The 19,990-nt window shown below is 36.8% G+C and overlaps 1 protein-coding gene across 2 annotated transcripts; it reads left to right on the forward strand.

The window, feature by feature from the left end:
- Positions 1-419: 419 nt before the first annotated feature.
- Positions 420-19,375, forward strand: man1b1a (mannosidase, alpha, class 1B, member 1a). Of its 2 annotated transcripts, none has more exons than XM_079587270.1 (14): positions 420-778; positions 2,884-3,013; positions 4,446-4,554; positions 4,738-4,925; positions 5,565-5,707; positions 7,698-7,807; positions 7,906-8,097; positions 8,735-8,883; positions 9,052-9,240; positions 9,335-9,525; positions 11,672-11,792; positions 13,701-13,895; positions 14,209-14,340; positions 15,509-19,371. In XM_079587270.1, the coding sequence occupies exons 2-14, from the start codon at positions 2,912-2,914 to the stop codon at positions 15,713-15,715; spliced, it is 2,028 nt and encodes a 675-aa protein (XP_079443396.1). In that variant the 5' UTR covers positions 420-778; positions 2,884-2,911; the 3' UTR covers positions 15,716-19,371. The 2 variants fall into 2 exon arrangements, with proteins under 2 accessions (XP_079443396.1, XP_079443395.1); XM_079587269.1 differs by having other exon boundaries at positions 452-778; positions 5,562-5,707; positions 15,509-19,375.
- Positions 19,376-19,990: the final 615 nt, after the last annotated feature.

The following is a 19,990-nucleotide window of genomic DNA, read 5'->3' on the forward strand; positions in this document are numbered from 1 at the left end:
ACCACCATCTTATTTAAATGCTTATTTACAGTACTTACTGTATGTCAATTCAATTCTTATATTTAAGTGTATCAAATGCTTTAATTTATATAAATATATATCCTATTCAATAAATTACTGCATTTATATGATAACATATGGAGTAATTATACACTATTAGGATATTTCCAATTTCCAAATGTTGGCTGTTACATTTATTTGTGGTATGGTACATTTTTTACAATTTAATGAATTAATAATCAAGCAGCATTTTTCATTTTCAGTCATTTGATCAGGTGACAACCCACGTTATCATAAATATAATTATGTCAACTGATAAATGATTCCTTCATCATTGTTGAAGTGAAACTTCCATATGAAAAGGGAGATTGTTGTAAGGTCATGAACGTGTTAATAAACAGGGCGGAGCCCGAGCGAATGACGCGTGTGCACGAGGATCACGTGATACAGTAAGGAGCTGTCACATAAACATTGTACTGAACAGTGAACACAGCTTTCTGGTGATTCACAGCGACCATGCTTATTTTTGTACAGAGTGATACATTACGATTAGACTGTATATCAGCATGCGTGTTGTGCGAGTAATTCGCGGTTTGTATGAGAGCAGCGTGATGGAGGAGAGATAGAGATCTGATAGCCACTCCTGCTCTCTGTCACCTACACACTGAGTTCACTAATACTACACGCACAGTGGACGGGATGCCTTGGCTGTGACCTCTTCCTCTTCATGCATATAGATCCTCTTTCTTACCGGGATCAGCAAGTTGTCAAGAGAAAGGTAAAACAAGGATTCGTTTGGAGGCCAGTTAACGTCCCTTACCTGAGCAGGGTTAAACGGTTGATAAGAAAATGCATTTCTCTTTCATTTCATTGTGCTTTAATGGTGTAACAAACACTACATTTGTTTTTCCAAAGCGTTTGCAGCATAGATGTGTACAATGGTAAATCGGTCAATGTAAAATGAATATAACAAGTACAGGCACGTGACAACATATTTACAAGTATTTTTAATTTGACTGATGATGATTTTAAGAAAAGTGATTTAAAAGTCATAAGTAGAATTACTTCCAATACAAATACTTAGCCTAGGGCGCTGGCTGGCACCACATTGATATGGTATTGCAAAGCAATTTGGTTTAAAAATAGGGTATATCTTATTACAGATGACCCAAACATATCTGGAGTTCCCCTGAAAACAGGCTGCCAAATGTTATGACAAAATTACTGTATTTTACGACAAAATTCAATATGGTTGGCCTAGGAAGTATTCAGAGGTTTAAAAATAAAAACAATATCAAGGAAAGACATTGTAAAACTATGGCTGTATCCGAAATCACATATTGAGTAGGTACTTGTTTTGAATAAATACTAACGACTGCTAAAAAAAAGAAGTAGGCTATGTTTAGTATGAATATCTGTAGTATGAGTGTAATCTGGACATACAGTACTACGTTCACCATGTTGTATGTATGCACACTTCAGTTATTGGCTGTATCCGAAATACTTCCCTACATACAGTGACATACAGTAGGTGACAAAATATGTCCAAATTCACAGTAGGCCTAGTACTCATAAAGGAGTAGGCAAAAAGTAGCCGGATGACCAACTTACTAGTTCTGTGAGATTCTGAAGTGTGAATACCACGGAACTTGCAAACTGCGTCCGAAATCGCATACTTATTTTGAATAGGTAATTACTGCACGACCACTAAAAAAAGTATGTTCTCTATATAGTGTGAATGTAAACTGGACGTACTACATTCTCCATGTTGTCATTATCATGGGACCTACCAACATTGCCATTCATAAATCCTCTCCCGTGGCCCCATGGGATAGTAAAGTGTCCAATGTATGCACACTTCAGAATCTCGCCGGAAGAAGTAGGTCATCCGGGTACTTTTAGTAGGGAAGTATGTGATTTCGAATGCAGCCTATGTATTTTAGAAAATTAAAAATGGTGGTAAATCTAGTTGGGTGGATATTAAAACCGTCATTTGACTTAACACGGCCAAACGAATCATATTACTTGTTTACTCAGATTATGAGTTTTGTCCTGGCTTATCATGGAAATAAATGTGAACATTTAACATTTTTCTTTAACATAAAAAAAACCTTCCATTGATAAAAAAACAAAAACATTTAGTGTGTAGTGTAAAACTTGCTCAAAAACCATAGTGTTGTGTGATCTGTGAGTGAATCAGTTGATCAGTCGACCAGTTCACAAATCATTTTGAATGAAATCAATTCAAATCAATTTGAATTTGCATGCTATTAAAAGGAAACATTCATTTCCAGTAATCAAAAACAACAGGAAATGTAATAAAATTGTTTAAAAAAGTGTGGGAACGTTGTCTCACAACAGAACTGAACTTTTATGTTCACCTTCACACTGAAATGACACACTCAAACAGATGATTTTACCTGTAATTTGCATTTGGGACACAGTCTGCTTTCAACCTTCCCTTGTCCTACGGCATGTTATCTTAGCAGGCCAGTGTTTTAAATCTTTTCTATCCAATAAACTGGGTTTGGTATGATAGAAACCAGATGGACTTAAGCTAATGTTCCTAATCCCCTCTTACACGGCTCTCATGGCCCTGGGACAGCGAGGTGAGCAGCCCTGTCCCATGGTGTTGTTCTCAGATCAGATGTCCCAACCCGTGCCTCGTTTTACTTCAGATTTAGTCTGGTATCAAGTAATCCTGTGAAGAGATCTGTGTTTTTACACCTCAATTCTCCTCAGGGAGCTGCGAAGATCAGCATTGCAGGAGCAACACACCTTCATGTGCTCAGCTCATGTAACGAATAGTGATTTGTGGGAAAATCACTTGATATCTGTGTCATTCTTGTCTTTTTTTCCCCCTCTCTCGCCTATTTGATTCAGTGTGTTTGAGTGGTGGGCTGTGTTAGAGATGTACTCGCCACAGAGGAAGGACTTTGTCTCTCTGACGCTGGGAGACCAACACAACCGCAGCTACACCAACGGCAAGCACCGGAGACAGTCCTGCTGGAGGGTTAGTGTTTGCCTATTTTATTCTTAAGACGCCATCTAAACCCTTGTTCTGCAGGACATAAATACAGAGCATTACGGTATATATTTTTCATTCATTAACTGATGTTCGACGGCTGATGGCTTCTGCGTCTTTATTTGTTTGTGTAAATGAGTGCCATTTTCCTGTCTGCGAGGCATCTTGACATCTATTTAATATTCGGAGAAGAAAATGCTGGCACTGTAGTCGTTGTGTTCAGTGCTAGCCAGACCGGGGATGTCAAAACCCTTGTTTCTTTTCTTTCTTTCTCACATTTAATCTACTAATTTGTATATACTTAATTATCGCCGGAAAGCAGACACACACTCCCTGCTAAGCCGAAAACACAATCGTGTGGCTTGAAAAAAACAAAACTTTTAATTTAAAAATGTAGCTTAAAGGAACTGTTCGTCAAAAAAATAAAAAACTGTTCTGCTAGGATTTACTCGTCTTTCTAAACTACTATATTTTTTTCTTGGGAACCCATATTGAGGCTCTTGTTCATGCAACATTATTTTAATGTAAAAAAACAACAACATAAGAACACGAAAAAAGAAAAGAAAAAGAAAATCACTAAGTCAGTAAGTTCAACTCAAGAACTCGGTTAGTGAATGAACTGTCCTCAATCAGCTCACTGACTATAACTGTTTTTATTTTGAAGAAATTAATACTTTCATTCAGCAAGGATGCATTAAATTGATCAAAAGTGACAATAAAGAATAAATGCTGTTCAAACTTTCTATTCAGCAAACAATTGTGAATAAAATGTATCACAAATATTAAGAAGCAAAACTGTTTTCAACATTGATAATAATAAGAAATGTTTATTGAGCAGCAAATTAGAATAATTTCTGAAGGATCATGTGACGCTAAAGACTGAAGTAATGATGTTGAAAATTCAGCTTTATCATCACAGAAATAAATACAATTTTACAATATATATAAAATAATATTAAAAAAAGTTACTATAAAAGTTACCATACTAATCAAATAAATGCAGCTTTTATGAGCATAAGAGACTTCTTTCAAAAACATTAAAGTCTAAGTGACCCCAAACTTTTCAAAGGTAGTGTATCTCATTTTTGTTTCACAGAAAAAGAAAATCATGCCGGTTTGCACAGCATGTGGGATTTTGTGGGTGAACTATCCCTTTAATGCCTTCCATTATCTGAGATTCATGTTGATTGAATTAGTTAGGTTGATTAAACTATAGTGACGTGACTTTGTACTGAGAGAAAAGTTCTTTTAGATTTGATTTGCGAGTGCAGGATAAATCATATTGTCGTTTTTTCCTTGTAGCTTTGTTTTTGTAGCACTATATTTGGCGGTCATTGCAGTTGCCACGTCAATCCATCAAATGTAAAATTGCTGCACTTTCCTCCGATTGTCCATGTATTGTTTGTGTTTGTTTTGGCAGAAATGGAAGCAGCTGTCTCGGCTTCAGCGCAGTCTGATTCTTTTCCTGCTGGCCTTCCTCTTCATCTGTGGGATTCTTTCCTATTCCAGTCTGTCGGAGCAGTGGAGAGGTACTTTATACAGCCCCTTTAATGACATCTCACAGGATATGAAAGGTGAAATCACAAAAGATAGATGATTGGTACAGTCTCTGCCCATTTACATTAGCTTCTGGGGTAACAGTGTTAGTAAACATCACACGGTTTGCTATTAATAATTCACATGAGAATTATTTCTGTCTGTTTATTGTCTAGGACTCTCTGACAGATCGTTGAAAGAGGACTGGGTTGAAATGGAAAACAGAGGTCTCAGGCCCATTCCCCCTGGCCTCGTCCCAAAGCTCCCACCAGGAGTTGTCCCTGGGGTCCAGGACGTCCCACCAGAAGTGCTGCCGGAGCTTCAAAGACCAAGCATTCCAATACTTCCCAAACCTCCAGCTATGGTTAGTAGGAATATTTCTCAGTTTTTTGGTATATTTATTATTTATCGTTTGATTTATAATTTTTCTACTCATTTTTTAAGGGTTTTTCCAGCCCCTGCTAAAACAACAACAAAACAACTTGAATCTTAAACCAAAATGTAAAAAAATAAATAAAATAAAAATACAATTGTTTAATTCAGAATAAAAGCTTTTTAAATAAATACATTTTAACAATTATAGCATTATTATATTGATAAAGTACATTTAAAAAGAAAAAAAAATTACAATTGTTACTAAATAAAATAAAAACATTGCAAATAATATTAATATAGCATTTTTTGTTGTTTCTAAATAAATAAATAAAATTAAAAATAAATAATATTTTAATATTTTGTTAATAAGGTAATTCATGACATACAAAATTATGCACATACACATTATGCACATGCGTATTATGTGTTCAGTCTATACAGGCACGTAGTGTTTCTTCAAAAAGTGACATTGCCAACTACTCGAATCCGCGTGAACGGGGATCGTTTTTCTGTATACGAAAACTGCAAAGAAAAAAATTCCGTTTTTAGTACATCGTTGTCGTGTAAATGTATCCTAAGATTCTTTATCTACTCTTGTCTTTTTATGTTGGCCGGTTTGAATCAGCAGAGGAAGCCCCCTAGCAAGCGTGGTCCTCCAGCTCTACAGAAGCGGGGGAATGTGTCAGATTGGCAGGTGAAAGATAGAGAAGAACCCGAACCCGAGCTCAAGAGAGAAGACGACGGAGGGAAAGAAGCAAGAACAGTCATTAGGTTTGGACATTTTACATTCAATTATTCAATTATATTGAATTACTTACAATCATTTTGGAAGATTGTGCTGAGAAGTGCATGACCTTATTTAGCTGCTATTTTAATTTTGTATATGTATGCATGTCTGTATATATATATTTTTTAATTTTATATATATATTTTTTTACATGTTCAAATAAACTACTAAACTTCAAGCAGAGACTTTTAATTATGATAATAGGAAAAGGATTAGTCATTGACATTTATTTGTTGTTGGCTTAGTATTTAACCTTTTGAGTAAGTAGAGGTATTAAAACTGACAGTAATTATGAGTTTTATTGCCAATTATTTGTTATTAGTCTCACTCACACGCTTAGAGCTACTAAGGATTTTATCCCCTCCACTAAATGAAACACATTTTCACATTGATGCTTGTCAGATTCGTCACTGTATTTGGGCACATATTAATGACAAATTCCTTTAAGAAATAGTTAATTGTGTGTTAATTTACTCACCGTCATGCCATTCGATACCTGTACGCTGCTAATTAAATATATTTGGTTAACCATATTTGGTTAGATTAAAATGGACTCTGGTGCGATGGCTCTTTTAATGCAGTTCATTTGAATAAGTTTGAACACTGCCATTCAAACCTTGGTGTGCACCAAAGTGGACCGCTTCCAAAACGAACTGGTGCAGTTCGACTGAAATATTAACGTAACACGGACCAAAGACATCTAAACGAACCAAAAACAGGATGTGATGCCACAGAACTTTGTTTGTGTGCAACAGAGGAATTGCTTGTGGTGTTTTACACATTTTTATCTTTCACACGACACTACTCCTTTACACATTCTCAAAGCTCTTCATGTGTTCTCAGCTGATATAAATAGCATCATATATTTACACTCGTACAACGAGCGCGTTTAGCCCAGCACACAGCTTTGTTTTGGATGTTTAGTTCTGTCAAAAAATAACGTTATTAAAAAATACACGTCATATTTTTTGTTTTGTGTGTTTAGCTTCGGTCTTAAAAATGACAGTGTGAACGCTAAGCGTACCAGGACTAAATGTATCATTTTCATTTTTGTCCAGAAAAGAACCAAGAGAACCGAAGTACAAGTGTGAGCACCTTATAGTGCTCCAAAATGTACACACACAAAAAGGAATGATATAAAAATTATAACAGATTTTAGTTTTTGGACGAATTACTTTTAAGGCCCTGAGCGTCATTGAGCGTTGACCGGTCCAGTTTTTGCGGCGTGTTCTGGCATCGGTGAGAGAGAGAACTCTGATTGGATGTAATATCCAGATATTACCATACTCTGATATGGATGAAAATAAAAGCTAAAGTGATGAAAGCGACCAAAGAAGTCAAGACACCACAGACAGAAGGCTGTTCTCATTTTACTTTATCTTACCTGAGCGTGATTGATATTCAAAATGGTAGCAAGTGCTGCTTTGTTTACGGTTTGTATATCTGCAGTCTTAGTTTGGGTTTCCCTTTTGACGTATATATACACTATACCTTCTGTTATAGAATATACAGTTATGTCCTTACACGCAGGCTCAGAACGCACGTGCTCGTCGACAGTCTCCTGTAGTCCTTTTGGTGTGTTCAAGCTCAAGTTTTTGGCCGAGACGCAGCCGACGTGAGGTGACAACACACACAGTCAGCTTTTATCATCACCAGTTCTTTTACGTTGGCCTGATGTGTCACTGCCTTTAGAAAGAGCAGAGAATAGATTACAGGAGCAGAAGACAAACACTCCTGTGTGCTGATAGTGCCTTAGGGAACAGTTTATTAACAGTTAAGCTGGTAACGCAGCGTTTTTGAAGTGAGTTGTGATGAGCTTTCATTTCCTCCAGCTGTGTCCTGTTGTGAGACTCCGGCTCATGTGTAATTGCAGTTATAATCATGGGTCATGTGGAAGCAAGCAGTGCTATTATGGGTGCTGAATCTCTGGATTGGATGTTACAATTGATGCCAGTGTTGTTTTTGGACTCCTAGCTGGCGCGGGGCAATGATCGAGGCGGAGCAGGGGACGGAGCTTCAGCCCACCGCTCATGGGAAAGAAGGAACAGTGGCTGATGCCGAGGGAGCCACCAACTTAGAACCAGGTTTCAGAATTAATTAGTTATGTATGTAGCACAAAGGCCAAACGTCTCAGACATGTGATCATCTTAATGTCTTTCTGTGATTTACTTGTTGTGCACAGTCACAGTGAAGCCCGTGGATCGTGTAGAGGCGGTGCGGGAGGCTTTCAGGCACGCGTGGAAGGGCTACAAGGCTTTTGCGTGGGGTCATGATGAACTAAAGCCACTTTCTAAGACTCACGCTGAGTGGTTCGGTCTGGGCCTCACACTTATAGATGCACTAGACACCATGTGGATCCTTGGCCTGAAAGACGGTGAGTCTTATAACTGCAGCTTTTGTTTTTTGACCGCTGTATGCACATTTCAAATCTATTGCTTGTTTCATTTCCGATTGTCAACTTTGATTTAAAGTGACAGTATTAAATTGATTAAAAGCGACAGTAAAGACTTTTACATTGTTTTACACAAAAAAATCAAGGTTTCCACAAAAATATTAAGCAGCACAACTGTTTCCCTCATTGATAGGAAAATGATCAGCAGCAAATCAGCATATTATGATTTCTGAAGGATCATTTGTTTTAATGTAAAACATAAAATGTTAGAGTATGTGTTTTTACAGTATTTTTTATTAAATAAATGCAGCCATGGTGAGCATAAAAAAACATTAAAATATCATTCTGACCCAAAACCTTTGAACAGTTGTGCAAATCCACAGTTGGACGTTGCTAGCATACAAATCGAATAAACTAGTGAGTGTCAAAAGTGTGTTTTAAGAAAGAAAGTCCACAGGGCCTAAAGTTCCTATATTTGAAGATAAACCCATTAATTAAAAATATATTGAGTGAAAAAGACTATATAAATATGAATAATGACGGAACAATTTTACTTTGCACCCCTCCCCCCACTCTCTCTTTCTCTCTCTCTCTCTCTCTCTAAATCTGTGTATATTAGAGTTTGCGGAGGCGAGGAAGTGGGTCGAGACAGAATTATCTTTTTCCAAGAATGTGGATGTGAATCTTTTTGAGAGTACCATCCGTATTTTGGGGGGTCTCTTGAGCACATACCACTTGTCCGGGGACACACTCTTCCTGGAAAAAGCTGTAAGTACTTCATAACTTTATTTAATTTAGTATCATCCTCATCATCCTTCATATCCTTCATTATCCTTAATTGTCCTTGTAAAGGTTTATAGCTTTTGGCTTACACGGATGAGTCAACTATTTTAATAGACCACAGATAAAACACTTGTTGTGTCTCTGTTTTTGTAGAAAGACATTGGCTCCAGATTAATGCCTGCTTTCAAAACGCCATCTAAAATCCCCTACTCTGACGTGAACATTGGTAAAGGAACCGCTCACCCTCCCCGCTGGACCACAGACAGCACAGTCGCAGAGGTGACCAGCATTCAGCTGGAGTTCAGAGAGCTCAGCCGACTCACACAGGACCCGCAGTACCAGGTACATTATTTGTACCATTTATTTCAATTTTATTATTATAGTAAATAAAAAAAATCAAGTACATTTTATTTTATTTATCTCCCTCTGTTGTCAGAATGCAGTGGAGGAGGTGACCAGACAGGTCCACAGATTGGAGGGAAAGCGTGATGGTCTGGTGCCCATGTTCATCAACACAAACAGTGGTAAATTCACTCGGCGAGGGGCCTTTACGCTGGGGGCCCGCGCGGACAGCTACTACGAGTACCTGCTCAAACAGTGGCTACAGGGTGGCAAGAAAGAGACCGAGTGAGTTACACTAACAGCAGATACTAATGCAGCTTTGGCTGACGGTTCATAAATTTAGTGCTTAGACCGGGTGTCAATAGCCCACTGGTGCTTTTAGCTAATGGGTTCCAGAGAATTGGCGATGCTCACTGAGCCTAATGTACTGAGGTTGTGGTTCTGGTCACAGATGGGGTGGTATGATTGATTCACATTGTCAGTTACTGATATAGTGAATTGCACTGGGAAAGAGAGAAAAAAAACGGAGCATGTTTTAATTGTTACGTAACGACGTGCTACTTAGCCTTGACTGTGATAAAAGTACAGGGCACTTGTGTTGCTCTTGAAAACCTGGAGGTGACTTCGGTGCATTTACAATTAGATTATTTTATTATGATGTCATCAGAGGTCTCGAATTATATAAGTGTAAATGCTTCTTTGGATGTCAAATTGGGGACTCAAGCACTTAAAAACATTGTGGTCTGAAGTAGAAAACAAACAGTGGTGATAAGTGTGTATTTTGTGTGCTGCTAGAAGCACCAAAAATAACAGCCCGTTTTCAAACAGGCTTCCTGAACACACCCTGGCAGCTATTGGATAGTCAATATCAAACTATTGATGGAGACAATGTTGCTCAATGCATTTTAACATAAAAAAAAATAGAATATTGGTATAATAATGCAATATTCTTTTAGCTGAAATTCCAGCAAAAATCACTATTGCTCATGTTTAAGAGTGGATGCACAATATTATTATTATTATTGCTTTTTTTTAGTTTATCTATATTGTATATTTAATTGTGCATGCTCATTTCCTTTATTTTTATATTAAATTTTCGGTAACACTTTACAATAAGGTTCATTAGTTACCTACATTAGTTAACATTAACTAATAATGAACTGCACTTATAAAGCATTTATTAATCTTTGTTAATGAAAATTTTAACATTTACTAATACTTTATTAAAATCTTGTTAACATGAGTTAATGCAGTGTGAACTAACATGAACAAACAATGAACAGCTTTATTTCTATTAACTAACATTAACAAAGATGAATAAATACTGTAACAAATGTATTGCTCATTGTTAGTTCATGTTAGTTAATACATTAACTAATGTTTAATAAATGAACCTTATTGTAAAGTGTTACCTAATTTTCCTTTGCTGTAATGTACCATCGCTGTTTATGTGTGTATATATATATACACACTTGTATACATATACACATACATGTCTTGTAATGTTTATATTTGTTAGTGTTTTCATTCAATTTCATTTATTTAGACAAAATAGTATTGAATTGTAATATCAGCCATTTTCAGTTATCAACCATAACATTGAAATAATTATTGACTTTTTTGTTTTGGCACATAAATCATCTCAGACATAAATGATGCCTCAAATGGAGTAGCTTTTTTGAGGAGAGGTGTGCTGTAACGTTTCTGACTGGTTGAACTTAAACTTTTTGTCTGACGGACAATAAAATGGGCATAAAAGCACCCAAAAGAGCGTATCACCATGATGACTGACTGATATAGGCATACACTGTCATAGGCATGTTTCGCACATGTCCGCCACCATTAGGGACAGTGCCAAGGTGTCATTGCTCCTGGCGAAATGCGACATCAGCCATTTTGTGCACTTGACAGGATGTTATTCTGTCTTCCTGTTCTCTCTGCCGGTGCGATTCAGTCTCTGTTGAGCTTGACGGATCATTGTCATGCACTGCTCACACCTGAGTCTCGTTAGACTCCCGCTGTGTTGACATCACACACACTTGCTCCTCGCTGATAGTATTTTTTTTTCCATTGGGTTCGGTTTTGAATAATTCAATAAAAAGGTGTTCACTGGGGTTCAGTAGACACTGACTGTTAATGAGTTTTGATAAATGTCTGGAATATCAAATCCACACTAGACCAGGTTGGTGAGGGATATGCTAGTCAATGACGGGGAATGTGGTCTGTTTAAATGACCTCTGAATCCTGTCTGTTATCTGGCTAAGACACTGATGGGGTTGGATCGGAGCGCTCACTATCTATGTTTGATTTTATTCATCACAGAGACACGTCGACTGGAGTCTACAATTAAGATGCAGTAGCTTATTTTTGTCTCTAGAGGGCGAGCTTAATCACGTCAAATGCATAGTGTGATGTTTGCATATTGTTTCAGGTTGCTGGAGGACTATCTTCAGGCTGTTGAAGGTGTCAAAAAGAATCTCTTGAGACAGACTTCTCCTAGTAAACTGACCTTCGTTGGGGAGCTGTCCAACGGCCGTCTCAATCCCAAGATGGTGAGAGAGTCATAACTTAATTTCAGCCTCTAAGTGGCATTCTTAAAGGGATAGTTCACCCAAAAATTTTAATTCATGTTGTTCCAAACATGTATGCTGTTATTTTTTGTCTGTGGACCACAAAATTGGAAATAGCAAAAAATTATACTTTAATGTATGTTTCACAGAACAAAATAACAGCTTGAGTACTGACAGAATGTTTATTCTTTATTCCCTTGACCATCCTTATGTGTTTGCTCAATAAATATATGTAATCTATACCATACATTATCTGTTCTTATCATCTCCAGGCTTAAATCTAGTGGTTTTAATGAAATTGGCTTTCTCATGAGTATGGAAATAAACCAGCATAATGGAGATTTGAGACCTTTGTGACACGTACACATTTTTAACCCTGTAAAGCCTGACATGTGAAATATAGTCAGTAAAATCCTTTTTTTTATGGAACAGTTTACTGAACCTTTAGACAAAATCTTTAAAAAGAGAGAGAACATTTGACAAATAAACTTTCCTCAAAAGCAGTGATACATTTAATCATGCTTTTTCTAAAAAAAAAAAAAAAAAAAAAAAAAAATGTATAGATAATCAAGTAAAGTTGTTTCAATCAGTGTTCATAAAATATCACTAACAGTATTACCGTTACTGGTAACACTTTACTTGAAGGGGTGTGCATAAGACTGACAGATGTTTATGTTTATGGCAACTGTCATTAAGTGTCATTCGCTCAATTATGACATTTCCTAATGCAAATATGACATTGTTTGATGTCTTTGTTATGACAACTTGACATAAACCAATACATCATAACCTGTCAGTGTCTTTGTCATGACAACTTGACATTACTAAGACAACACAACCTGTCATAAATATGTCATAAACATGACATAGCAGATTAATTATCAAACTTAAAGCTTTATGGGTTAAATTACATTAAACTGTCATGTGGTTGGTTTTGACATTGGCTGTTATGAGGCCATTATAACATTTTAATGACAAATTCAGTTTGTACCACTGTAGTTGAGGTCAAGAAAAAAAGTTATGACAACTTGACATAAACCAATACATCATAACCTGTCAGTGTCTTGGTAATGACAACTTGACATTACAAAGACACCATAAGTTGACTTATGTCATAAACATGACATAGCAGATTAATGTATGGGTTAACATTACATTAAACTGTCATGTGGTTGGTTTTGACATTCTTTCTGTCATGCGGCCATTATAACTGTCATGAATATTTTTCTTGACCTCAACTACAGTGGTACAAACTGAATTAGTCATTAAAATGTTATAATGGCCTCATGACAGCCAATGTCAAAACCAACCACCTGACAGTTTAATGTAATTTAACCCATAAAGCTTTAAGTTTGATAATTAATCTGCTATATCATGTTTATGACATATTTATGACAGGTTGTGTTGTCTTAGTGTCTTTGTCATGACAACTTGACATTACTGACAGGTTATGATGTATTGTTTTATGTCAAGTTGTCATAACAAAGACATCTCAAACAATGTCATATTTGCATTACAAATGTCATAATTGAGCAAATGACACTTAATGACAGTTGTCATAAACATGCATAAAACCTCCTTCACATTTTGAAGGTGTCATGTCAGTCTTATTCACACCCCTTCAAGTAAAGTGTTACCCAGTTACGTTTATGTTTACTTTATAAAAATCAGTAAAGATTTCACAGCAAAAAGACCTGAATGATAAAGTTTTTAAAATTGTAAACTTACTAATAAAGTATGAACTATCAATCAGAGGGCAGAAGGTATGTAGCAACTTTTGATCATGTTGGTAATTTGGAGGCTTTGTCATTTTGTGTATCAAATATGATATAGTGCGCTTTATAGGGTGAATCTCTTTCTCCATAACAACACTCTCTCTGTCTCATCCAGGATCATTTGGTGTGTTTTCTTCCTGGCGCACTGGCTCTCGGCGCTCACAACGGCCTGCCCGCTGATCACATGGACCTGGCTCTGCAGTTGATGGAGACGTGCCATCAGATGTATGCGCAGATGGAGACGGGCCTGAGCCCAGAGATCGCTCACTTTAATCTGCAGTACCAAAGCGGACGGGACATCGATGTGAAGGTTCATTAACCTGTACAGTCACCACTCATTTTTGACAATAAACTCCCTGGGTGGTTGGAGACAAGACCTTAAACTGCTGATGCAGGTTTTGGAACAAAGCCAAAATGCCTTATCTCATCTTTGTCTAGAAATAAAATGGTAATAGACCCCCAAACAGTGGTTCAGATTCTCTAATCAAGGTCTTCATGTTTATCCTTCTGTTCTGAAGAACAAAACAGTTTCTGCGCTCAGCACTGATGAGATGACCTTTATAATAGTTGGTGCCCTTTCACATTAACAGATTTTGTTTTCTCTCTTCAATGTGTGTGTGCAGCCGGCTGACAGACACAACTTGCTGAGACCAGAGACCGTAGAGAGTCTGTTCTACATGTACAGATTCACCAATGACAGCAGATACAGGGACTGGGGCTGGGACATACTGCAAAGTTTCAACAAGCACACCAGAGTGAGTGAGGCCTGCGAGAATTTTCTCTGGATTTTACGTGACAAGAGGTCATACATTTTTTCCATCGTTTTGAAAATAGCACATTTGATAGTTTTTCTTACATTACAAGAAAGATTATATACTGTAGGGTCCAAAATCTGAGACTAAAAATATAACAAAGGTTTTATTTTAAAAAAAGATTAATAATAAACGTTTTTGTTAAAACATTTTTTTTATATATATACACTCACACACAAAAAATCGCTTGTTTTGGATTTAAATAGGCAAATGCTTAAGTCTTCGAATCTGATCATTACTGCAGTGATTATTATGTTTCTAGCATGTTATACGTTTGGCAACAGTTCTTCTAACCCTAATTGATGGAGTGTGTAGCCTTTCATTTCTTTAACAACCATGTAGGAAGACACATCATGGCCATATTCCAGGATGACAATGTCAAGATTCATCAGGCTCAAATTGTGAAAGAATGGTTGGAAGGGAGCATGAAGAATCATTTTCACACATGAATTGGCATCTCTGAGTCATTGAAAATCTTTGGGATGTGCTGGACTTTACAGAGTGCTGGACCAAACAATATATGCGCCTCTTGATGGAAATAACATCACAACATTTATTTTCATCAAGAGGTGCATACATTTTTGGTCGAGATCTTATATTAACAATGTAAGAGTCAAGCACCGTGTAAATCTACTCCAGCACATCCCAAAGACTTTCTATGAATTTAAGGTCTGGACTTAAGGCATGTGTAGAAATGATTCTTCATATTCCCTCCCAACCATTCTTTCACAATTTATTAAATCAGCTAATGTTAAAAAAATATTTTTTTAAATCAGAATCAGTCCATATTAGAGAAAATCCAAGATTGTACTATGTATTTCTGTTTTCACATTTAGATTACCTTTGCCATCATCTAATGTTCACTTAAAGATTTAACGTTAATCTCTAATATGGCTAAATTGAGCAAATCTCAAAATTATTTCCCCCCACATTTTATGCCAAAATTCACTTGTAGCTTTTAAGATGCTTGCTTCTATATTTTAGTGTGTGTGTTCTTTTAAGACAAAATAGTATAGAGTTTGACTATCTTTCATTTATCGATCTCAGATGGAAGCATTTGCACTGCCCATTGAACAGTGAACTTGACGACTTTACTCATTTTCTGTCTCAGGTCCCCAGCGGGGGCTACACCTCCATAGGTAACGTCCGTGACCCTTTGAACCCCGCACCCAGAGATAAGATGGAGAGCTTCTTCCTGGGCGAGACGCTGAAGTATCTCTTCCTCCTGTTCTCTGAAGACACCGAGCTGCTCAGTCTGGATAAGTACGTGTTCAACACTGAGGCTCATCCACTGCCCATTTGGCCCTCTGCCTCGTGAGGAGGGGGAGACGGAATCATGCCAGTCCTCGCTTGCAGAGACGTTTGGGTTTCAACAGGAAATGATGCAGGCTTCACAGGAAGTGACCCCTCAGAGCTGCTCTGCAGGAATGTTTCTGCTCTAAACTGAGGTGGTAGGTCATGCATCGACCTTTAACTGTACACTTGAGCTTTATTCAAATGTGGTAAGACTATTTCCTCACCCAGTAGAACAGGTTTGGTGGAGGTGTTACTCATTATGGCAGGTGAAACATCTCAAATATTGTTTCCACTTCCCTTTGAGCTCATGGGACAACTGCAAAAAGTGTTGGACAAGCCCATGCAGCTGCCACCATTTTTAGATGTCTCATCTTCCATATTTGGGACAGAAACATTAGTGTCAGAGCTCCGTAAATCACAAGGCAGACTGCTGAAGTCACACACTGTGAAAAATGCCAAGCACTTTGTAAAATGAAGACTTGTTTTTTTTGTTAACGCTGTTATTTCTATGTCTATAGAAGGATGCTCTCGATGGGAGTGCCTCGGCTTTATTTTTGCAGGCTGTTACCGAAGGAAACTCCGTGTCAATTTCTAAATGTTTCTTTTTTGCGAGTCAGGGTGCATTAGGGAACATATTGAGTACTTTTACAGATCACCGTGAGATTTATTTGGGAGCCCTGTGGGATTGTGTATTTGTCTGTTATTTATGTTGACTTAAGTGAGCGTACTTGAGTAAACGCTAATGATTTGATGTAGCGGATTTCGCCCGAAGCCCTGCTTGTGTTATACGCTGTAGATTTACGTTACTATCTACAAATTTTACAAGCTGTTGCGCGGCACTGGATGCTGTGATGCTACATTTAGCTGAACCGCGATCAAAAGTGTATGTTCATTTATTAATTCGGTAACACTTTACAATAAGTTTTCAAATGTTTACTGTACGTTATTTAATGCATTGGTTCACATAACCAAACCATGAACAATACTTCTGCAGCATTTATTAATCTTTAATGTTAGTTTCTACATTCACTTTTAAAATCAAAAGTTGTATCTGTTAACATTAGTTAATGTTTTATGAACTAGCATTACTTACATTTATAAAGGTTAATAAATGCTGTAATAAGATATTGCTCATAATAAGTTCATCACTAATGCATTCACTAATGTGAAGAAATGAGACCTTATTGTAAAGTGTTACCATTAATTCAAATTTCACAGCAAAACATTGCATGAAGGATAAACTGATTCCCATCAACAGTCGAGATTACTTCTGATATTAAAGCTACAAAATTGTCCTTGTCATATTAGAGCGCAGTCATAATCTCTATCCGCACACTGCCATCTGTTTCAATATGTTAGATTAGTGTGGACAGGTTTGAAACAGTTGAATGAATCACTTACCCAACAATGAAATGAAAACGTCATCATATATTCACCCTCATGTCTTTCCAAACCCGCAATTACATTCTTTCTTCCTGGTCAATTCTGAATTAATTCCTCCTTTTGTGTTCCGAGAAAGAAGGTTGTACAGGTTTGGAATGACATGAGGGTGATTCAACGATCACAGAAGTTTCATTTTCAGGTGAGCTGTCTTGTGATAAATCCTTCATTTATGTCTTTTATATTTTCTGATATTTATGTAAGGTTGTTTCCGCCTCTGGATAACAAGGGTAATAATATTGAAGGTAATTGCAACTTTTTATCTCACAATTCTGACTTTTTTGCTCGCAATTGTGAATCTATAGCTCTCAATTTTGAGGGGACTTTTACATTTCCTCATAATTTGACTTTAGAACTCAATAGAGAAAAAAAAGTCAGAACTGCAGGATATAAACTCGCAATTGTGAGAATTTATTTTTACTTTATTCTCAGAATTTGACTATAATGCACAATTGCGAAAAGTTATAATTATAAATTTGAAAACGTAATTTTTAGAGGGGGGGGAGTCGCAATTGCGAGTTTATAGCTTGCAGTTCTTACAACAACAAAAAACGTAGCAATTGCAACTCTTTATTATGGAAGCTTTTTCCACAACAGAATACAAATGTAGGCCTAAATGATAATTGCAACTTTTTATCTAAATTCTGACTCTTTTTTTCCCCTCACAGGTACAATTCACATCTTGAAATTCAGACTTTGTTTCTCAGAATTGCATGATATAAGCTCGCAATTCCTTTCTTTTCTCGCAATAGCGAGTTTATATCACGCAATTCTGAGATGCAAACTCGCAATTGCGAGAAACAAGTCAGAACTATAAAATAAAAAGTTGCAATTACGGTAATTACTTTTATCATTTTTATTCAGTGGTGGATAGCTTCCACAATTTCTCATGCTTCTCGCTTGTTGAGTTTGTTTGTGCCGTCAAGTGTTTGTTTCTCTTATCATCTCGTGTCTTCGGTCAAACAGCAGTCATCCAATCACAACATTCAGGCCTTCAGAAGCTGTCAAATAATCCGAAACAATCCATTTTCAGGGTGATTGACATTTGCATTACAATATGTCTGTTCCGTGTCACAATCCTCTTGCTGCCTCTAGTGATACGACGTGGAAATCTGCATCGCTTGTGCCTTTGGATTTACAGAATACAGAGTGATCGCATGATAATGAGAGATTTCTCCCTGATTGCTTCTCCCGTCTCTCTGCAATCAGCGGTTTGTGATTACCGTTTGTGCTCGCCAGCCAATGTTAAATGAAGGAGCCCGGAGTGGACACAGATCTGATGAGGGGTTGTGAAGGTCAGGTTGTGTTAGATGTAATAATATCCAGCACAGCTAAGCTGTATTTCATAATGGTGAAGTTGTGATTATATGTATGTTTAGATACAAGCAGGTCTCTGGGGTTGTTGACATTTGTATAGTGTAAAAAAGCACTGGATAAAAGTAAATTATTATTTTCTTGTAAATTTGTTGTTCATTTGTTTGAAATTAATCTATGGCTAGGTTTACTTTCTTTAATTATTCAAATTATGATTATTAATCTGGATTTAACTTTAATTTTTTTTCGTATGTAGCGAAATGAAAAGTCGCCGATTTATCACATGCAATTGCAAAGTGCCACCTTTGAGATTTAATATTACAGAATGTATATTTCTACAATTTCCTAACAAAAAGGAACTCTACCTAGCCTAGTGTGATTACGCATTTTGTTCATGTTGTTAATTATATGCATACTTTGTCATGCTAATCAAATTATGCTTATTACATATTCATAATTTGAAATCTATGGTAAAAAAGAAAAATGCTATGCTGTAAAATGGCCCCTCTGGAAGTGGAAATTAAATGAATATTGTAAAAGTTGTTCTTGTAAATACTGTTTGAAAAACGTGCTTTGCTACATTACAAAAATAATTTTCTTAATCCAGTATTTTGTCTTGTGTTCCAGTGAAAATATTGAAACATCCTTACAAGTTAAATGTACATGATAAGCAAACAATAAGACATTCATTTATTAAGGTAAGTTTATTTTTCTAACCCAATTAAATCTAACAATTTTTTTTTTGAATTTGCATATTTTGTAGTTTTGCTTCTCGTGTGAGTTTTAGTTTTTTGTTCGAGTAAGGCTGTTTCGATATTTTTGCTTTACTGGAAAAAATACTGTTTAAGAAAGTCAACTTTTTTGTGTATAGTCTTGTAACTATTCCTACATTAAAAACACAACAAAATAAAACCATCCAGCAGGAGTTATCTCTGTGTTCTTTTTAACAAATGCGGAGGTTCGTTTGGTATACATAAAATCAGTGCAACCAATCCAGCGCCTGACATCCACTCAGATGTGTAGTTCAGCCAAGCACACTTTATCTCTGATCCCACTCGGATGCCCGTCTCTACCTAGGCAGAAACCGCACTGTGAGAATTTCCAATTTCCGCTGTGAACATTTTTTTGTTGCTGACCTGTATGAGGGTTTTCAGTCATGCACTTTCTTGGTTGCCGATGTGAGAGAGTCCTGCGCCTCTGACCTGACTGCAGAATGTCGTGTTTGGTCATGCATTTATAATAAGGCTCGAACACACTGCCCAGAACTACTTTACTGCCATCTGAGAGCTTTAGCATATGGAGAACCATAGGTAATTCACGCAAAAATGAACATTAACACAAATGAAGATCTTTTACTGAAATCTGAGAGCTTTCTATCCCTCCATTAACAGCATACGCAACTACCAATTTCAAGTCCCAGAAAGGTAGTAAACTGGTAAATTGTGGGGGTTTTTGTGTGCAAACAAAGCACTCACATCGCTTCATAAAACCCCTGGAGTCACATGGATTACTTTTATGATGTCTTTACTACCTTTCTGGGACT

Source organism: Phoxinus phoxinus (genome assembly GCF_949152265.1).
Source record: "Phoxinus phoxinus genome assembly, chromosome: 17".
NCBI classification, from domain to species: domain Eukaryota; kingdom Metazoa; phylum Chordata; class Actinopteri; order Cypriniformes; family Leuciscidae; genus Phoxinus; species Phoxinus phoxinus.